The sequence below is a fragment of the Polypterus senegalus genome, chromosome 13 (assembly GCF_016835505.1).
Source record: "Polypterus senegalus isolate Bchr_013 chromosome 13, ASM1683550v1, whole genome shotgun sequence".
NCBI lineage: Eukaryota > Metazoa > Chordata > Cladistia > Polypteriformes > Polypteridae > Polypterus > Polypterus senegalus.
In genome coordinates this window covers 153185850-153203284 of record NC_053166.1, presented here as the reverse complement: position 1 = coordinate 153203284, position 17435 = coordinate 153185850, and the positions used below count along the sequence as shown (strand labels likewise).

Genomic DNA, 17435 nt, shown 5'->3' with positions numbered 1-17435 from the left:
CGTGTAGAAGAAGTCTTGTTTCTTTCACCCAGATATGTACTTAGGACTTTTATTGTGTTGCACTGATTTGGACTTTACCTAATACTTAATGGCATAAGGGGTGTTTTTAAAGTAATCCAGCCTTGGGTATAATGCACTTTAGTCATTAGTCATTTGATAAGTGAATACCTGTGAACATACAAAAAGGTGTAGAAATAAAGAAAAAAGTAAAAAAGAAAATGTGTGATACATTTAATTATTTATACTCACATGTCACGTTGTTATTTATTTATTGTCACATCTCACAGTATTTTTATATATTGGTGTATTTTTGTATTTAATTGATTTTCGTTTCTCCATAAATCTCTGTAAAATGTTTTGTAAAACGTTTGTGCATAAAAACACAAAACAAACCAAAAATAGAATGTTGGCACTACGATTTTAAAAGGGTGGATTTGAAAGGACGCCCCCCTGTAAAGTCCTCCCTTGGTACCGGCCAGTAGTTTTATGTCTCGCTGAAGGCAGCGCGGCGGTCAGTCTCTGCAGGATTCGCGCGCGGTGCGCCCCCTACTGGTCTGTGCTTATGACGAGGGGCTCGGCAGGCTAACCGCGGTAATCACTTTAGCCTAATATTTCATCCATCAGTTGTATGCTAACTAGGATATTCTTAGCATATATTTCCTTTAACGTGTTGTAGTTATGTACCAATTCAGCTCAGTTATTTTGTGAAAAATAACGGCAGCTTGTTAATGTTAATATGTAGATGGGATACATTTAATTAATGCACAGATACTGTGGGTTTCTATTTACGTAAATTATTTTGTTTTCCTGTGTGTTTTAACAAATCTGAAGGCGCTAATTCTGTATTTAGTAATTTGTAAAATGTATAATTCCATTTTGTCACAACGTTCTGCGCGTGCGCTCAGTAAAGTTGCTCCGACTTCAGACCAAAATGATTCAGGCGGCATCTGAAATTCTAGGGTGGGGTGGCTTGGTGTCGTAAACTCCCCAGATGCCACCATATAACAGTATAGCTGACAACGGGAGTGTTGGTGGGATGTTGATATATGGTATGATATTTAGAGGAAGATGCAGCGCGGCTAAATGAGAGCCGATCCTGACGCTGAACAATACTGAACATAATTGAATTGGAAAACAAAATTGATTCTGGTTTACACACTTCTGGCTCGTTCATTCTTCCATCATCCCCAGGTCGGGGTCATGAGGCGGAATTTCAGTGTGCCGCTTACACACACGCACGATTATGGGCCAGGGTAGGGTAGCAAGTGAACCTAACCTGCGTAGTTTTGGAACGTGGGCAAGAAAAAAAAAAATCTGTAATTTGTTTTATTCAAAATATGCAAATCATGGATTTGTTCTAATTTAATTTTGGGTCGGATTTTTGCTTAGTGGGTGGCACTGTAGTACCGTGGGTAGTGCCGCTTTATACAGAGCTGGTTATACCCATCTAGGGGGTCACCTAAGAAATACATTTCTTAGATATTGCTGAAGTCTGGAGAGCCATTTTATGAATGAGTTCTAAAGTGGTCCGGAGATTTAGGATTTCCCCTATCACGTGTACGCAACACTGCAGATGTTGTCTCACTAGCGTATTGTATTGTCTCATCATTATGACCCTTTATATCGAACAGTTTTTACGATACGCCAAACACTTTATTTTCTTCTGTGCAGTGCTTTACAGGCTCATGACATTTAGACACATCTTGTTTTCCAGGACAATGAGCCACCATTTGTATGATAACGTGGAGCCCAATGTTATAACTGAGGAGATGCTGCTACTGGCAGTAGATGAGCAGGGACCCAAGGGACAGGCTGGCCGCATTGCCCGGGAAGAAGGGATCCACTTCAAAGATGTCAAACAGCTGGGTCTGGACTACAGAAGTATGTACTGTCTATGAAATGGCAATTCTCATTTCCCTTCTTCTTCTTCTTTTGCAGCTATTCTCATTTTCATATGGGGTCACTGTTATTTTTTATTAAACGTATCCGACAGAGGTTTCAGTGTGATTTGTATGGCCGGATGCCTTTCCAAACGGCAACCATGTCGACTTATCCGGGAGTGGGAGGGAATCCAGTGCCGTATTCCGATATGCTGTCTGCTGTATCTAAAAAGTGATGGGGCGCCACCTGCTGGACACAGAGCCTTACGTCTCCTTTTACCAAAACCGTCCAGGCATTTGTTTCCCAAATCTGCTTTTTCTAGTATTAAGGTGTAGACAAAGCTTATTTTGAATCACTGGATGCAAGGCAGGATCCCGCCAACCAGATATGCTGCCAGATAAAGTGAAGCCAACTTTACAACACAATCAGCAAAGCAGTACTCGCCTGTCACACCTCTTGGGTCAACACTAAGGTGCCAAAGCAGTTCTTCAAACCAGTGCACAGGGAAACCATTTCTAATTCCAAAAAGTGCCAGAAAGAATAGATTTATAACAGACTCCATAAAGTAAATATTCAAAAAATAGATGGTAGCAGATTTGTGAAATACCAATGGGCTCCTGATTTTAAAAGGACCCTTGTTGCATACAAAAACACAGACTAAGTTCAGGTTTTCTTAATCTGTTTGTGTCCTGCTAGGCAAACTACCACACACACAAAAGATTTCAGCTTGTTTTTCTACATATGAGGACGTTTTTCAAACCACAAACAACAATATTTATTTATATGGCACATTTCATATAAACAATGCAGTTCAAAGTGCTTTGCAGGATGAAAATAAAAAAAAAACAAGTTAATATATAAAACATAAATGAACAAGATTAGGCAATAATATTATAATATTAATAATAATATTACACAGTATATAACAAAGAAATAGGTAAGGTTGGATGGCCAGGAGGACAGAAAAACAAAGCCAAAAAAAAAAAGTAAAAAAATCTGCAGGGGTTCCAAGGCCAAAAGACCACCCAGCCCACACTGGACATTCTGCATAGCACAGATGTTCTAAATTAGTCTTTAAGGTTTACAGGCTTCATATGAAAGAATTTGATGATGATGGTCATGTAGACATCTGGGACCCTTGACATTCAATCTATAATCACTGGGGGCAGCGTGGTACCTTGGTTAGGTGGTGGTGGCACAAATCACCACCACTGGAGAACCAGAAAAGACAGAAGAGAATAGTGGAGATTAGTGCGGAATTGCAGAACCCACAGGAAAATAATAATTCAGTGCCCACATAGACTTACAGGGATACAACTAAAATGTAGCTACACAAAAGCCATTTTAAAATAATGGGATTTTAGAAGTTTTTTTTAAATTGATCTACAGTATTAGCCTGGCAAATTTCCATTGATAAAGTATTCCCAATTTTTCTTTTCAGGTTGGCTCTTAGAATTATACGCAGACCTAGAAACAACAAAGACCCTGTCCCAGAATGGGAATGGCTCTTGGTCAAGCAGTAATTCTCTGAGGAATCATACAACCCAGTAAAGATTCATGAAATGCCATTAAAGAAATAGGATGTTTAAAAGTGTATAAATGTGGCTGGCTGCAATGTAACAGTTAAATGGCTAACCGTCAAACAATTGTCAGCCATAGACCAGTGTCTGTTTTGTCTCAGGAAAACCAATGCAGTCAACAATTCTATAGAATTGTCATAATTATAATTATAATTCTATAATTCTGCTGTCACTAATATTGTTTCATCCATCCATTCATTCTCCAACCCGATATATCCTAACTACAGGGTCACGGGGGTCTGCTGAAGCCAATCCCAGCCAAAACAGGGCGCAAGGCAGGAAACAAACCCCGGGCAGGGCGCCAGCCCACCACAGGGCACACACACACACACCACACACCACACACTAGGGACAATTTAGAATTGCCAATGCACCAAACCTTTGTCTTTGGACTGTGGGAGGAAACTGGAGTACCCGGAGGAAACCCATGCAGACACGGGGAGAGCATGAAAACTCCTGGGTCTCCCAACTGTGAGGCAGCAGCACTACCCACTGCGCCACCGTGCCGTCCTATATTGTTTCATTATGTTCTAAATTTACACCTTACAGTTACCTCAAATCAAAACAACTTCAGCTGAAGTCAAAGTCAAATTTATTTATAAAAACACACTTAAACACCACAGAAGTTGTACCAAAGTGCTGTACATATAAGACTATCAGACCACCGTAAAGCAAACACTGATGTAAAACAGTTTAATGATTGTTTCATTTCCATTGTCCCCCTCTCGACAACTTTACCCACCATTAAAAGCGGAAGAGAAAAAGTGTTTTTTTGAGTCTTAAAAACCTCAACAGAAGGAGCAGCAGATCGTTCCAAAGCCACAAGAGCTCAGAAAGCCCCGTCACCCCTCGACTTCAACCGGTGGTTGAGCAGATGACCTCAAAGCCCTCATTCTCATTCAATCCCGCAATTTAAAATTTTTACAACACACTTAATATGCACAAACTAACAACTACACTTAGGTATTCTTAAAAATTTAAAAGGCAGCAGTAATTTGAATAATTGTGTGTACAAACCCATGAGTCCGTATTGTCCGATGGACAATGAAAGGTTGCTTCTCTGATGTAGAGTGTGCTATGGTTCCTCAAGTATATCAGAAGGAACTCAGTAAAAATCAGCTTCCATAATCACGAAAAACAATTGGAACACACTGAGAAATTAATTTGCTAACAGTTGTTAAAACGTTTTATGTTTAACAATGCACAAATATGGGAGATATTGGGAAGAATTTGCAGTTTTGCTGCAATGGGGCGTGCACTTATGCAAATTTACACAAATTTAGAATTCTGTGCCATGGTGAGTATATGGAAATACAACAATCATCTATAAAACAGCCCCGCACATTGAAACAATGAATTGATATTGACAGCTAAAACGAGTGCATATAGATAGATAGATAGATAGATAGATAGATAGATAGATAGATAGATAGATAGATAGAGTGAAAGGCACTATATAATAGATAGATAGATAGATAGATAGATAGATACTTTATTAATCCCAAGGGGAAATTCACATAATCCAGCAGCAGTATACTGATACAAAGAAACAATATTAAATTAAATAGTAATAAAAATTAAAAATAAATAAATAAAAATAAAAAAGCAGACAATAACTTTGAGTAATGTTAGCATTTACTCCCACGGGTGGAATTGAAGAGTCGCATAGTGTGGGGGAGGAACGATCTCCTCAGTCTGTCAGTGGAGCAGGACGGTGACAGAAGTCTGTCACTGAAGCTACTCCTCTGCCTGGAAATGACACTGTTCAGTGGATGTATTTACAATCATAGTTTTAACCATTTATTGTATTAGTTTTTTCCGGGTGAAAATATACGGTTAATTATTCTTTTTGGATTTTTTTACACTACAGTATATGGCGTCCAGCAACTCACAGGGTTGACAAACACCGCCGTAAGTCATTTGAAACGTGTTTCAGGAATCTCCGCGGCTCTGCGGTAACGTTCAGGACCACAGACAGCTCCCGTCAGCTCCGGCCAAGTCTGGCGAGCTCCACGTGCGTCTGCGGTGTGCGTTTCTTGTTTCTGGTCTCGCTAAACTTAGCCAGATGTCTGGACAGGGTCATCTTAATGTATGGGCACAATGGGCACTGGCCGGGAGCCCCAGGAGCATAGGGTCCAACAATGTTTCTGATACCAATTTATGTTTCTGTTTTTGCTATCAAAACAGAGGCCCCAGTGCACTACTTTGCCCAGGGGCCTATGATGCTGGTAAGACGGACCTGCGTCTGGAGACAACTATGAGTGAATTTGACTTGCAACTGGGAGCTGTTAAAATGTCAGACAAAGTCCTTCATTTATTGCAAGATGCTGAGAAATGAGTTCACGCTTTTGTTTTCAGTCGGCTAGATTACTGTAACGCACTCCTTTCAAGACCACCCAAGAAAGACATCAATCAATTGCAACGAGTGCAGAATGCAGCTGCTAGAATCTTAACTTGGAAAAGAAAATCCGAGCACATCACCCCAGTTTTGATGTCACTACATTGGTTACCTGTGTCATTTAGAATTGACTCTAAAATACTGCTTATGGTTTGCAAAGCCTTAAATAATCTGCTCCATCCTTTATTTCAGAATGTCTTTCACCTTACACTCCAAATCGTAACCTTAGATCTTCAAATGAGTGTCTGCTGATTATTCTAAGGGCTAAACTTAAAAGAAGTGGTGAGGCTAATTCTACTGTTATGCACCTAAAATCTGGAATAGCTGACCGATAGGAATTCGCCAGGCTAATACAGTGGAACACTTTAAAGCACTGCTAACAACTCATTACTTGCATAGATAGCTCCATTTTAGTTTAATCCTGATACTCTGTATATTCATCCATCCATCCATCCATTCTCCAACCCGCTATATCCTAACTACAGGGTCATGAGGGTCTGCTGGAGCCAATCCCAGCCAACACAGGGCACAAGGCAGGAAACAAACCCCAGGCAGGGTGCCAGCCCACCACAGGGCACACACACACACACACACACCCCACACCAAGCACACACTAGGGACAATTTAGAATTGCCAATGCACCAAACCTTTGTCTTTGGACTGTGGGAGGAAACTGGAGTACCCGGAGGAAACCCACGCAGACACGGGGAGAACATGAAAACTCCGGGGTCTCCCAATTGCGAGGCAGCAGCACTACCCACTGCGCCACCGTGCCACCCTATATTGTTTCATTATGTTCTAAATTTAGCCAATCCCAGCCAACACAGGGCGCAAGGCCATTAAAGAAATAGGATGTTTAAAAGTGTATAAATGTGGCTGGCTGCAATGTAACAGTTAAATGGCTAACCGTCAAACAATTGTCAGCCATAGACCAGTGTCTGTTTTGTCTCAGGAAAACCAATGCAGTCAACAATTCTATAGAATTGTCATAATTATAATTATAATTCTATAATTCTGCTGTCACTAATATTGTTTCATCCATCCATTCATTATCCAACCCGCTATATACTAACTACAGGGTCATGAGGGTCTGCTGGAGCCAATCCCAGCCAACACAGGGCGCAAGGCAGGAAACAAACCCCAGGCAGGGTGCCAGCCCACCACAGTCTGTATATTCAATTAATTATCATTATCATTCATAGTGGCTCTGAAATCCGTACTAACCTGTATTTTCTCTACTGTTCTTTTTCCGTTTTTCTGTGGTGGTGATCTGCACCCTCACCACCCGATCAAAGCACAATCCATTGATGGATAAAGGCCAGAGGTCCACATGGCTGTCATCATCAAGTTCTCCCATGTGAACCCCGAATACCATGACGACTAATTGAGGTCATTTATGTTAGATAGAATGCCTAGAGGGGGGCTGAGTGATCTTATGGCCTCTAAACCCCTGCAGATTTTGTTTTTTTTTCTCCACCCGTCTCTGAGGTCTTTTTTTTTCTGTCCTCCCTGGCCATTGGACCTTATTTTTATTCAATGTTAATTAGTATTGCCTAATTTTATTTTCTTATATATTTTGTCTTTTTTTTCTCACTTTCATCATCCTGTAAAGTACTTTGAGCTCCATCATCCGTCTGAAAACGTGCTCTAGAAATAAATATTGTTGTTGTTGTTGTCATTCAGAATTTAAAACCTCTTAACTTCACAGACCGTGCCAATGCTAGATTATTTTGTGCCCTTGGCCAAATGTATTAGTGGCCCAACTGACTGTTTGGTAGCTAATCCGTGTGGCTGGGACCCTGCAACCTTTCCCACCCTGCTCAAAGGCACGATCGCCCGTCAGCTTCAGTTGCACACATGGGATGGTAAGCAATAGCTGATAATGAATACCTCTGCTGCCTGGCTGATGAGTATGCATCGAGAAGATCAGCTAAGTATGGTGGAGCTGAGCCATGTAAGACTTTAAATACAAACTTCACCTTGTAACTAATAGGGAGCCGACAAAGAGAGGCCAACACTGGAGTGATGCGATCCCTTTTTTCGCTGCTGGTCAAAAATCCAACAAGGGTGTTTGCAGCTGCTGCAACTCGTCGGTGGAACTCAAGTTTACTTAATTACATTAAAGGAGTCCCCTTCAATTGAACTGTTTAAAATGAGATTGAAGACTCATTTCTATTCTCTAGCTTCCAGTAACCTTCACTGATACTGATGGTTGCTCTACCCTTAGTCGATTTCCTTCTTTTCTTTAACTCACCGCTAGCTGTATTTCATTTTATTATACTTTATTTCTATTTATTTTATTTATGTTCATTATAGGGTCGGCACGGTGGCGCTGCTGCCTCGCAGTAAGGAGACGTGGGTTTGCTTCTCGGGTCCTCCCTGCAATTTCCCCCCAGGTCTGCGTGGGTTTCCTTCCACAGTCCAGAGACATGCGAGTTAGGTGCCGTGGCGATCCTAAATTGTCCCTAGTGTGTGCTTGGTGTGTGTGTGTGTGCCCTGAGGTGGGCTGGCGCCTTGCCCGGGGTTTTTTCCTGCCTTGCGCCCTGTGTTGGCTGGGATTGGCTCCAGCAGACCCCCGTGACCCTGTGTTAGGATATTGTGGGTTGGTTAATGGATGGATGGATGTTCACTGTATGTTTCAATGTAAAGCACTATGGCAACAGCATTGCTGATGTTGTTTTAAATGTGCTTTATAAATAAATTGGCATTGACATTCTGCACCAGCTGCAGGTGAGACAGAGTCATACGGGGTACCTCGACATACCAGGCATTACAATAATTTATGGACCAGTGCGGAGTGCAATGACTGGTGTGGAGCTCTCTAAAGCCTGACCCAGCCTTCAAAGAAGCCATTCCAGGCCGATTTTCTAGGAGATTGCTTTGATGTCAATTGCTGATCCCTTGAGTGTCTATTTCTTTTTTTGGTTTTGTCCATTAAATGGTATGGCCTGATTGGTGCCCCAACCACATCACAACGTTATACTTACCCCAGTAGTCTGTAGTGAAATACAGTAATCTCTCCTCGATCGTGGGGGTTGCGTTCCAGAACCCCCCGCGATAGACGAAAATCCGCGAAGTAGAAACCATATGTTTGTATGGTTATTTTTATATATTTTAAGCCCTTATAAACTCTCCCACACTGTTAACATTATTAGAGCCCTCTAGACATGAAATAACACCCTTTAGTCAAAAGTTTAAACTGTCCTCCATGACAAGACAGAGATGACAGTTCTTTCTCACAATTAAAAGAATGCAAATAGATCTTCTTCTCTTCAGGAGCAGAGAATTTCAGAGGGAGAGAGAGAGAGCGAGCGCTCGCAAAGAAAAGCGAACAATCAAAAAATCAATACTTGTGCTTTTAAGTTTGCCGCGGCATTTTTAGAGGTGCGTTAGTATCTTCTAAGCAAACAGCCCCTCTGCTCACATCTCCTCCGTCAGGCGCAGAGAACGTCAGAGAGAGAGAACGAGATTAAAGCAACAATCAAAAAATCAATACGTGTGCTTTTGTGCTTTTAAATATGCCGAGCACCGCAATAAAGCGGCATTTTTTTAGAGGAGCGTCAGTATCTTTTAAGCAAACAGCCCATCCGTCAGGCGCAGAGAATGTCAGAGAGGGTGAGATAGAGGCAGAGACAAGCAAACAATCAAGCTCCGCGCAGGAGGCATATCTTATAGCATTGAGGAGTTTTAGTTAATATGTAATACGTGCTCTGATTGGGTAGCTTCTAAGCCATCCGCCAATAGCGTCCCTTGTATGAAATCAACTGGACAAACAAACTGAGGAAGCGTGTAGCATAAATTAAAAGACCCATTGTCCGCAGAAATCCGTGAACCAGCGAAGAATCCGTGATATATATTTAGATGTGCTTACATTTAAAATCCGCGATAGAGTGAAACCGCGAAAGTCGAAGCGCGATATAGCGAGGGATTACTGTATATAAAGGAAAAATCTTGAGACGAGACGAGATTATTGCCAAGAGATTTTTTCAAGTCCTGCCCTCCTTGCAACCATTTCTGGTTATCACCTCTCATTGGTTTGAATGCTTTTGTCAGACTCAGTTCCTGTACTCTCAGCTCTTATAAACAGGCCCGTCACGACAAGGCAGGCAAACCAAGCAGTTGCTTGGGGCCCCGAGCTGGCCTGGGGCCCCAAGACAACGACTGGTTAAGAATAAAATGCAGCGACAAACTGTGTGAGCGCCCCATTGATAGTGAATGCAGTAAAGTGCAATGACACTGTTATCGGGATCCCCCTCAAGGGGGCCCCCCTCGCTGACAGCAGCCAGCCAACCACGCGATCTCTGCTGCCGGCAAAATATAAAACTTCCTCGGCAGTCATGAAGCGGAATTATGCTTCAGGAAGCCAAAAAAGAAAGAAGAGAAAATTACATGAGGTCCACGGTGGGCCAAGAAAGGCTCACAGGACTGGCACTTATGTCAATTGAGCGGGATGTTCGCCAGTCTTTGAACATGGAGGAAATTGTGATTGCCTTTGCAGAAAACAAGGCTCGCAAACAGCAGTTTTAGATAATTTGCACATGTTTGAGAGAACTGAAAAATGTTAATGTGAGTATGTATGTGTGTGTGTGTTTTTAAGTATGTTGGATTTAGTTATTGTGCACTTTTTTAATGTATATTTGATTTTATGGTACAGTGGTGTTTTTTGCAAATGTTCAATTGTTGAAAATGTTCAGATTTTATGCACTTTATATGCAACAGCAGTATATGCACTCTAAACATTTTTTTATTTATGCACAGTATATGCAACAGCAGTATTTGCACTGTAAACCCTTTTTATTTATATAAAGTGTGAGTGAATTTAAACTGTATGGCTATGCTGTGGTTCCTTTGCGTGCATGCGTGTGTGCGGGGGGCCTCCATGTCCATTTTGCTTGGGGCCCCCAAATTCCTTCAAACGGCCCTGCTTATAAATGTTTACGTTTTCCTCAGCTTAAGTTCCCAATAAAAGAAGACGCATTATGACCAAATCTTATTGAAGAATTTCAAACCAAAGGGTTACCAACAGAAGAAATGAGTACAACGAGAAATGATGAAGTCAAACGAATTAACGTGAAAATTGTCGATCGCTTACACGGCAAATGAGTTAAATGCGTATCAATAGACTCTGCTGAAACAGTTGGTGGTGATGGTGCAGAAGATGAAAACATCAACTTACAATATCATGAAGAATATCTACAACCGTTAACAACGTCCAGTCTACCACCAGCTGAATTACTGTAGAAAGAAGGACGTATCATACATCTGAGTGATGGGCTATGCAATGGGACAAGATTAGTTGTATTCAAAATTGGTTGAACAATCCTGACATGTAAAATTTTAACAGGCAACAAGAAAGGTAATGTAGTAAGGGGATAGCATGAGACACCAAAGGAGATCTTGATATGCCATTCATATTGTGATAAACCTTGGGTGTCTGAGACCCCCAAACCCCAACACGATCACCAAAACAGAGTTCTTTATCAAATAAATGAAGGTTTTTATTTAAATACTTCCAAAAATATTACCAATTCTATCCAAAACACTGGTTCTTTTCCTCTCACCACCGCACTGCCCTCCTCCAGTCAAGTGTTACCTCTCTACCACCCAGCTCCAACTCGCCTGAGTAAAGGAGTGCGGTCCCTTTTATTACAGACCCGGGAGTACTTCCGTTGCCAGGGCGATTGCCTGATGGAACTACAGTACTTCCACGTCAAATGGAACTTCATTATTTACGTAGGGAGCTTATTTCTCTGCGGCACCCCGTGACTCCAGCAGGGCTGCCTTGCCAGACTACATTTCCCAGGATGCCCTGCTGGCTTCCCAATGGGTGGAGATATCTAGGACAGCTGTCATCTAGCATACTGGGGGAATAACAGTTCATTAGCAATCTTTTATAGAGGTTGTCTGTCCCTTTCTTCCTTCTGGTTCCGCTTCCTTTCCTGGCCGGGACGTCTGTCCAGCCTGTGTGGCATCTACAGTAGTAAAACGTTTACAGTTTACCTTTTGCTTTGACAAATTAATAAATCTCAGAGACAAACATTCGAAAAAGTTGGTTTGTTTGTTAGAGAGAAAGAAATGAAATTCACTCACAGGCGATTTTATATGTTGCGTTGTCACAATGAAAGTCCAAACACGGAATCAAAATTCAATGCGATATTGACAAAAAGTTAATTCCAAATATTATTTATACTGAAGTTTTACACTAAAAGTGTAAGTTTAAAAAGTATTTGCGTGTTAATTTAAAAGCCAAACAGAACAAAATTGTATTATGCAACGAATACCTCTAATGCAGCGTGAAACATAATTTAGTTTCAAATTATGTTTTACTATTTTTAATATGGTTAATTATTCGCTAAAATGCAAAATAATTAGTTCTATTAGGCATTAATGCACTGAAAACCTCTAATGCAACATGAAACATAATTTTCTTTAAATTTATTACATTTTACTTATTTTTTACTCGCTGTAATATAAAATAGTTCTATTACGAATATGTTACAATTCCCATGAAAATAACAATCTGTTTAAATTGTACATCCGCTTCCACATACGCGAGCGGCAGAGCTGTAATGTGACTAGCGTGTTGTGCCCGCCCGGAGGTCGGCGAGCAAAGTCAGTATTTTCAGGTGGAATGGATAGAGAGAGAAATTATAACAGAAATGAAGCCACTTGTATTGGCTTTACAGATGTTGTGGCTCCTCTTTTGCAGACGTCTGGAAGATTGAGAATCTCTGGCAGTTCACCAGTCTGACCAGGCTGCAGCTGGACAACAACAAGATTGAGAAGATAGAAGGACTGGAGTGTCTGGTTAACCTGATTTGGTTGGGTGAGTGATGCTGATCAGGGGGTTTAATCAGTTATATAGCACCTTACACTTACAAATTCAAAATGAAGCTTGCCTTCTTTCCTTCATTAATCGTCTCATTTGTCCAGACCTCTCTTTTAATAAGATTGAGGTGATTGAGGGCTTGAACAAGCTGGTAAAGTTGGAGGATCTCAGCTTCTACCACAACTGCATCTCTAAAATTGAAAACATGGACCACCAGAAGAAGCTGCAGTTTTTGTCTGTCGGGCACAACAATGTGGACCAGCTGGAAAGTGTAAGTTTGGTTATTTTCTGTGTGTTTATGAATTTTTTTTGGGGGGTGATGCGGGGCAGAATTTGAATCCAAAGCTATCACAGTTTATGGCTCCCTGCCTTCTTAAAATCCTTGACTTCTTAGGCTTTAAGGCTTTATATAGCAGGTAATGTGGGGAGTGTGGTTTATGTGTGAAGAAGGATAATTGATTGATTGATAAAGAACAGGCCATTCAATCCAACCAGTCATATCCACTGTGAAAAGGCGCTATATAGCGCCCGACCCGGCACAGACCACGCAGAGGCACGTGTTCACACTCAAGGGTTTTTTATTTTTTGCTCTTCAGCCGTGGGCACACGTCTTCCCCGTGTCCCACCGGCCCAACACAGTCCCAAGCACAAAACCCACACCAAACCAACACTTTCCTGCTCCAGCACTCCTCCTAGGCAACCTTGTCCTCTTCCTCCCGATTCTGGCCTCGAGAGGAGGTGGCTGGCCCTTTTTATACCCCACCCGGAAGAGTTCCAGGTAGTTGACCACCTGGTCCTAATTGCCCTTCCGGATAGGGCTAAGATTTCAAGCAGCCAGGCTGCGGAGTCCATGCAGCTCCCCCTAGCGACCACCCGAGACCCCAACCAGGCTGTGGAGGACTCCATCTCCCATGGAGCCCAGCGGGTGGTTGGGGAATCACCGTCTGGCATGGAGGCTGCCACCAAGCGTCCCGGGGGAGGTACTGAACTGTCCATGGTGGCTCCCCCGGAATATACACAGCAGGGGCGTCCCAGCTGTCCTTCACACCACCTAATTCCTCCAAATTAAGTAAAGTTTTGGGGGTCCCTAAAGTCCTACTGTCTACCACACTACTTGGTTGCTTATTCCAGGTGTCTGTGGTTGTCTGTGTGAAAAATAAACTTCTTAATGTTTGTGTAAAATTTCCCCTTAACAAGTTTCCAACTATGTCCCCGTGTTCTTCATGAACTCATTTTAAAGTCACAGTTTCGATCCACTGGACTAATTCCCTTCATAATTTTAAACACTTCAGTCATGTCTTCTCTTAATCTTCTTTTACTTAAACTCTAAAGCCTCAGCTCTTTTAATCTTTCCTCATAACTCATCCCCTGTCGCCCTGAATCAGCCGAGTCGCTCTTCACTGGACTTTTTCTAGTGCCGCTGTGTCTTTTTTGTAGCCTGCAGATCACGACTTGTACACAAGATGAGGCCTCACCAGTGTGTCATAAAGCTTGAGCAGAACCTCCTTGGACTTGTACTCCATATATCAAGGCACTATATAACCTGACATTGTCTCAGCCTTCTTAATGGCTTCTGAGCTTCGGAAACTGACAGTGACACATCCTTCTCATCAGGTGCAGTTAGTTTGTAGAACTCCCATTGCGTATTCAAACCTAACATTCCACCTCACATCATCACACTTTTGGAGCTCATCGTCACAGATTTGAATGAAACCTGGCCTGCTGATTTAGCGGTATGAGTAACCCATGGACCTGAAATTGCACATGTCTTGGATCAAAATTAAGGGAGATTTAAGCTAACAATGTTTGTACTTATTGAGGGTGATAGTTTTAATGGTGGACGATTTGTAACTGGCTATATCTCATTAAATATAAGTTGCACAGAAATGGTTCTCACATTGTTTTAAAAGTTCTTTTCCAGTTCTGTACTTGCGTAAATATGGTGCTATCCCCAAAATGGATAATTTCCATGTCATTGATAATTATAATATTAAAAACTAGCCGTCCGCCCTTGTAGTAGTGGAACAGGACAAACTTTAAAAATCAATAAACAAAAAGGTATCACTAGCTAAGCGGAGACAACGTGCACTCCAATAGGCAGAGGTAGGCCGACTCCCCACTCCTGACGTCACGCTTCCCCCTCCCCTCGGCCCGCAGCCTCTGTCTTGGATTAACATGAATAGATCGCTCCTGCAAGCAAACTATGATTCTTAGTGCAATGAGAGAAGTCACAAAATCAACTGGAATGCTCAAGTAAATCCTAGAAAAAAATCCAATCTAAATCCGTTAAGTAGTTCTCTCTTTCACTAGCTAAGCTGATGTAAGGTACTCTCCGAGGTTGGCGCGTTAGTGAGGAGGACCAACACCCTCCCCTCGGCTCGCTGCGTGTCTCTCGGATTCACGCAAATAAATCGCCACCGCAAGCGAACTATGATCCTTAGTGCAATGAGAGAAGTTGGAAAATCAACCGGAATGTCCAAGCAAATTCTAGAAAAAAAAACCCAATCTAAATTCATTAAGTAGTTCTCTCATGAACAGACAGACAGACAGATTGGATTTTATATATATATATATAGAAGAGAAGGTCTGTGATACGGTTTGCATATTAGCAGTTGGAGATCCACAAACGGAGAAAATGAATCACGTATCATAAAGTAGTTTTTATTCCTGAGCTTTCAACCCCTACCAGGGGTCTTCATCAGAGGATAATGCTTAGACTTACAAGAATCAAAGGCAATATATACCTTACAGGGGGAGGAGGGGGTGGCTAGGTCCGTGTGGGGGGGTGAGGTTGTTGGGAGTAAAGTCTTGATTATTAAGAATAAGTTCTTCTTAAGTTTGCATATGCTGGATTTATGTCCAAGTGTCTGTTGATGGCGTTCTCATTTGATAACCAGGATTCCGCCAGCTCTCTAGCACTTTTATTATTGGCTTTAAATTTTACTTGTACATCGTCCCAATTAAATGTATGTCCTGTTGATTTAGTATGCTTATAGATCAATGACAGTGCGTCCTTTCTTCTGATGGCGCTGGTGTTCCTGTATACGTGTTGCGATTCTTTTTGAAGTTTGTCCTATGTATACCGCTGAGCACGAACTGCATGGAATGCTGTATACTGCGTTTAGTGTTTCTGCTGTCAATTTCTTGTTTTTGGCATTAAAGAGGACCGTGCGCAGATTGTTCATGGACGATGTACAAGTAAAATTTAAAGCCAATAATAAAAGTGCTAGAGAGCTGGCGGAATCCTGGTTATCAAATGAGAACGCCATCAACAGACACTTGGACATAAATCCAGCATATACAAACCTAAGAAGAACTTATTCTTAATAATCAAGACTTTACTCCCAACAACCTCACCCCCCCACACGGACCTAGCCACCCCCCCCTCCTCCCCCTGTAAGGTATTGCTATATATTGCCTTTGATTCTTGTAAGTCTAAGCATTATCCTCTGATGAAGACCCCTGGTAGGGGTTGAAAGCTCAGGAATAAAAACTACTTTATGAAACGTGATTCATTTTCTCCCTTTGTGGATCTCCAACTGCTAATATATATATATATATATACAGTATATACTGTATATATATACTAGGGGGCTCCGCCCCAGCTCGCTTCGCTTGCCAACCCCCGGGTTTGGTTGACTGGATGTACAATCTTAAGAGACTGCTATTTTCATGGGAATTGTTGCATATGCATTATTTTCACTTTTACTTTAAAACTTCTGTAAAAACAATATTTGGTATTACCGTATTTACGCGTTTACCACGTGCACATTTTTTCCCGAAAATTAGCATTAGAAAATCAGGTGCGCGTCATACACGAGGAAATGTAATTCTGTAATGTTTACTTCTTCTGCTTGGGCTTGCTCGCTCTCTTGCTCACGCTCTCTCTCTCTCTCTCGCTCACTTGCTCACGCTCTCTCTCTCTCTCTTGCTCTCTTGCTCACGCTCTCTCTCTCTCTCTCGCTCGCTTGCTCGCTCATTTCCGCTCTCTCGCTCTCTTGCTCACGCTCTCTCTCTCTCTCTCTCTTGCTCGCTTGCTCGCTCATTTGCGCTCTCTCGCTCGACAGCGCGCTCTCTCTCTCTCTCTCTCTATACAATCACAACACGCGTCGTACACGGGGCAAAACTTTTTTCGCCATTTTCTTTGTAAAAATTAGGGTGCGTGTCTTACACGAGGGCTCGTGATACACGAGTAAATAAAGTAACTTCAAGATCGCATTGAATTTTGATTCTGTGTTTGGACTTACATCATGACAACGCAACGTATAACTGCTCTTGAGTGAATATCGTTTCTTTCTCTCTAATAAATAAACTGACTTTATCGAATGTTTGTCCCTGTGATTTGTTAATTGTGACAGTAAAAGCTGTTCTAATGGGAAACTGTAAACGTTTTAATACAAATAGCATATCAAGATCTCCTTTTGAATCTTGCTTTGCTTTTGGATATACACAAATATCAACTCTGTCTTTGATATCTCCGACTTTCTAAACTATTATCGTGGACAATTCGTCATGTTGGTTTATTATAAATGCGACCGTGATCTTTCGGATTCATACAGAAATCCAAGAAAATTCCTTTGTCCGTGTTTTGCAGATAAATTTTCTGTAAAGTGCGATACTTTTTGAATGTATGAATTTGTATCCATTATTGGCTGTATAGTTTCTAATACGTCTGATAGTTTAACTCTTTCAATTCTATGTTGCATCATTTCTCCGTGACCATAAATATACACCTGACTGAATTGTG

The 17435-nt window shown here is 41.7% G+C and overlaps 1 protein-coding gene across 1 annotated transcript in view; it reads left to right on the top strand.

Annotated features, from left to right (window-relative positions):
* The first annotated feature begins 531 nt into the window (after positions 1-531).
* Positions 532-17435, top strand: part of LOC120543356 (dynein regulatory complex subunit 3-like) — a 52400-nt gene continuing 35496 nt past the window's right edge. Inside the window, exons 1-4 of the mRNA XM_039776391.1 lie at positions 532-591; positions 1715-1881; positions 12569-12685; positions 12793-12959. Coding sequence (XP_039632325.1) covers positions 1719-1881; positions 12569-12685; positions 12793-12959 — 447 coding nt within the window. The 5' untranslated portion in view covers positions 532-591; positions 1715-1718. The remainder of the gene's footprint in view (positions 592-1714; positions 1882-12568; positions 12686-12792; positions 12960-17435) is intronic.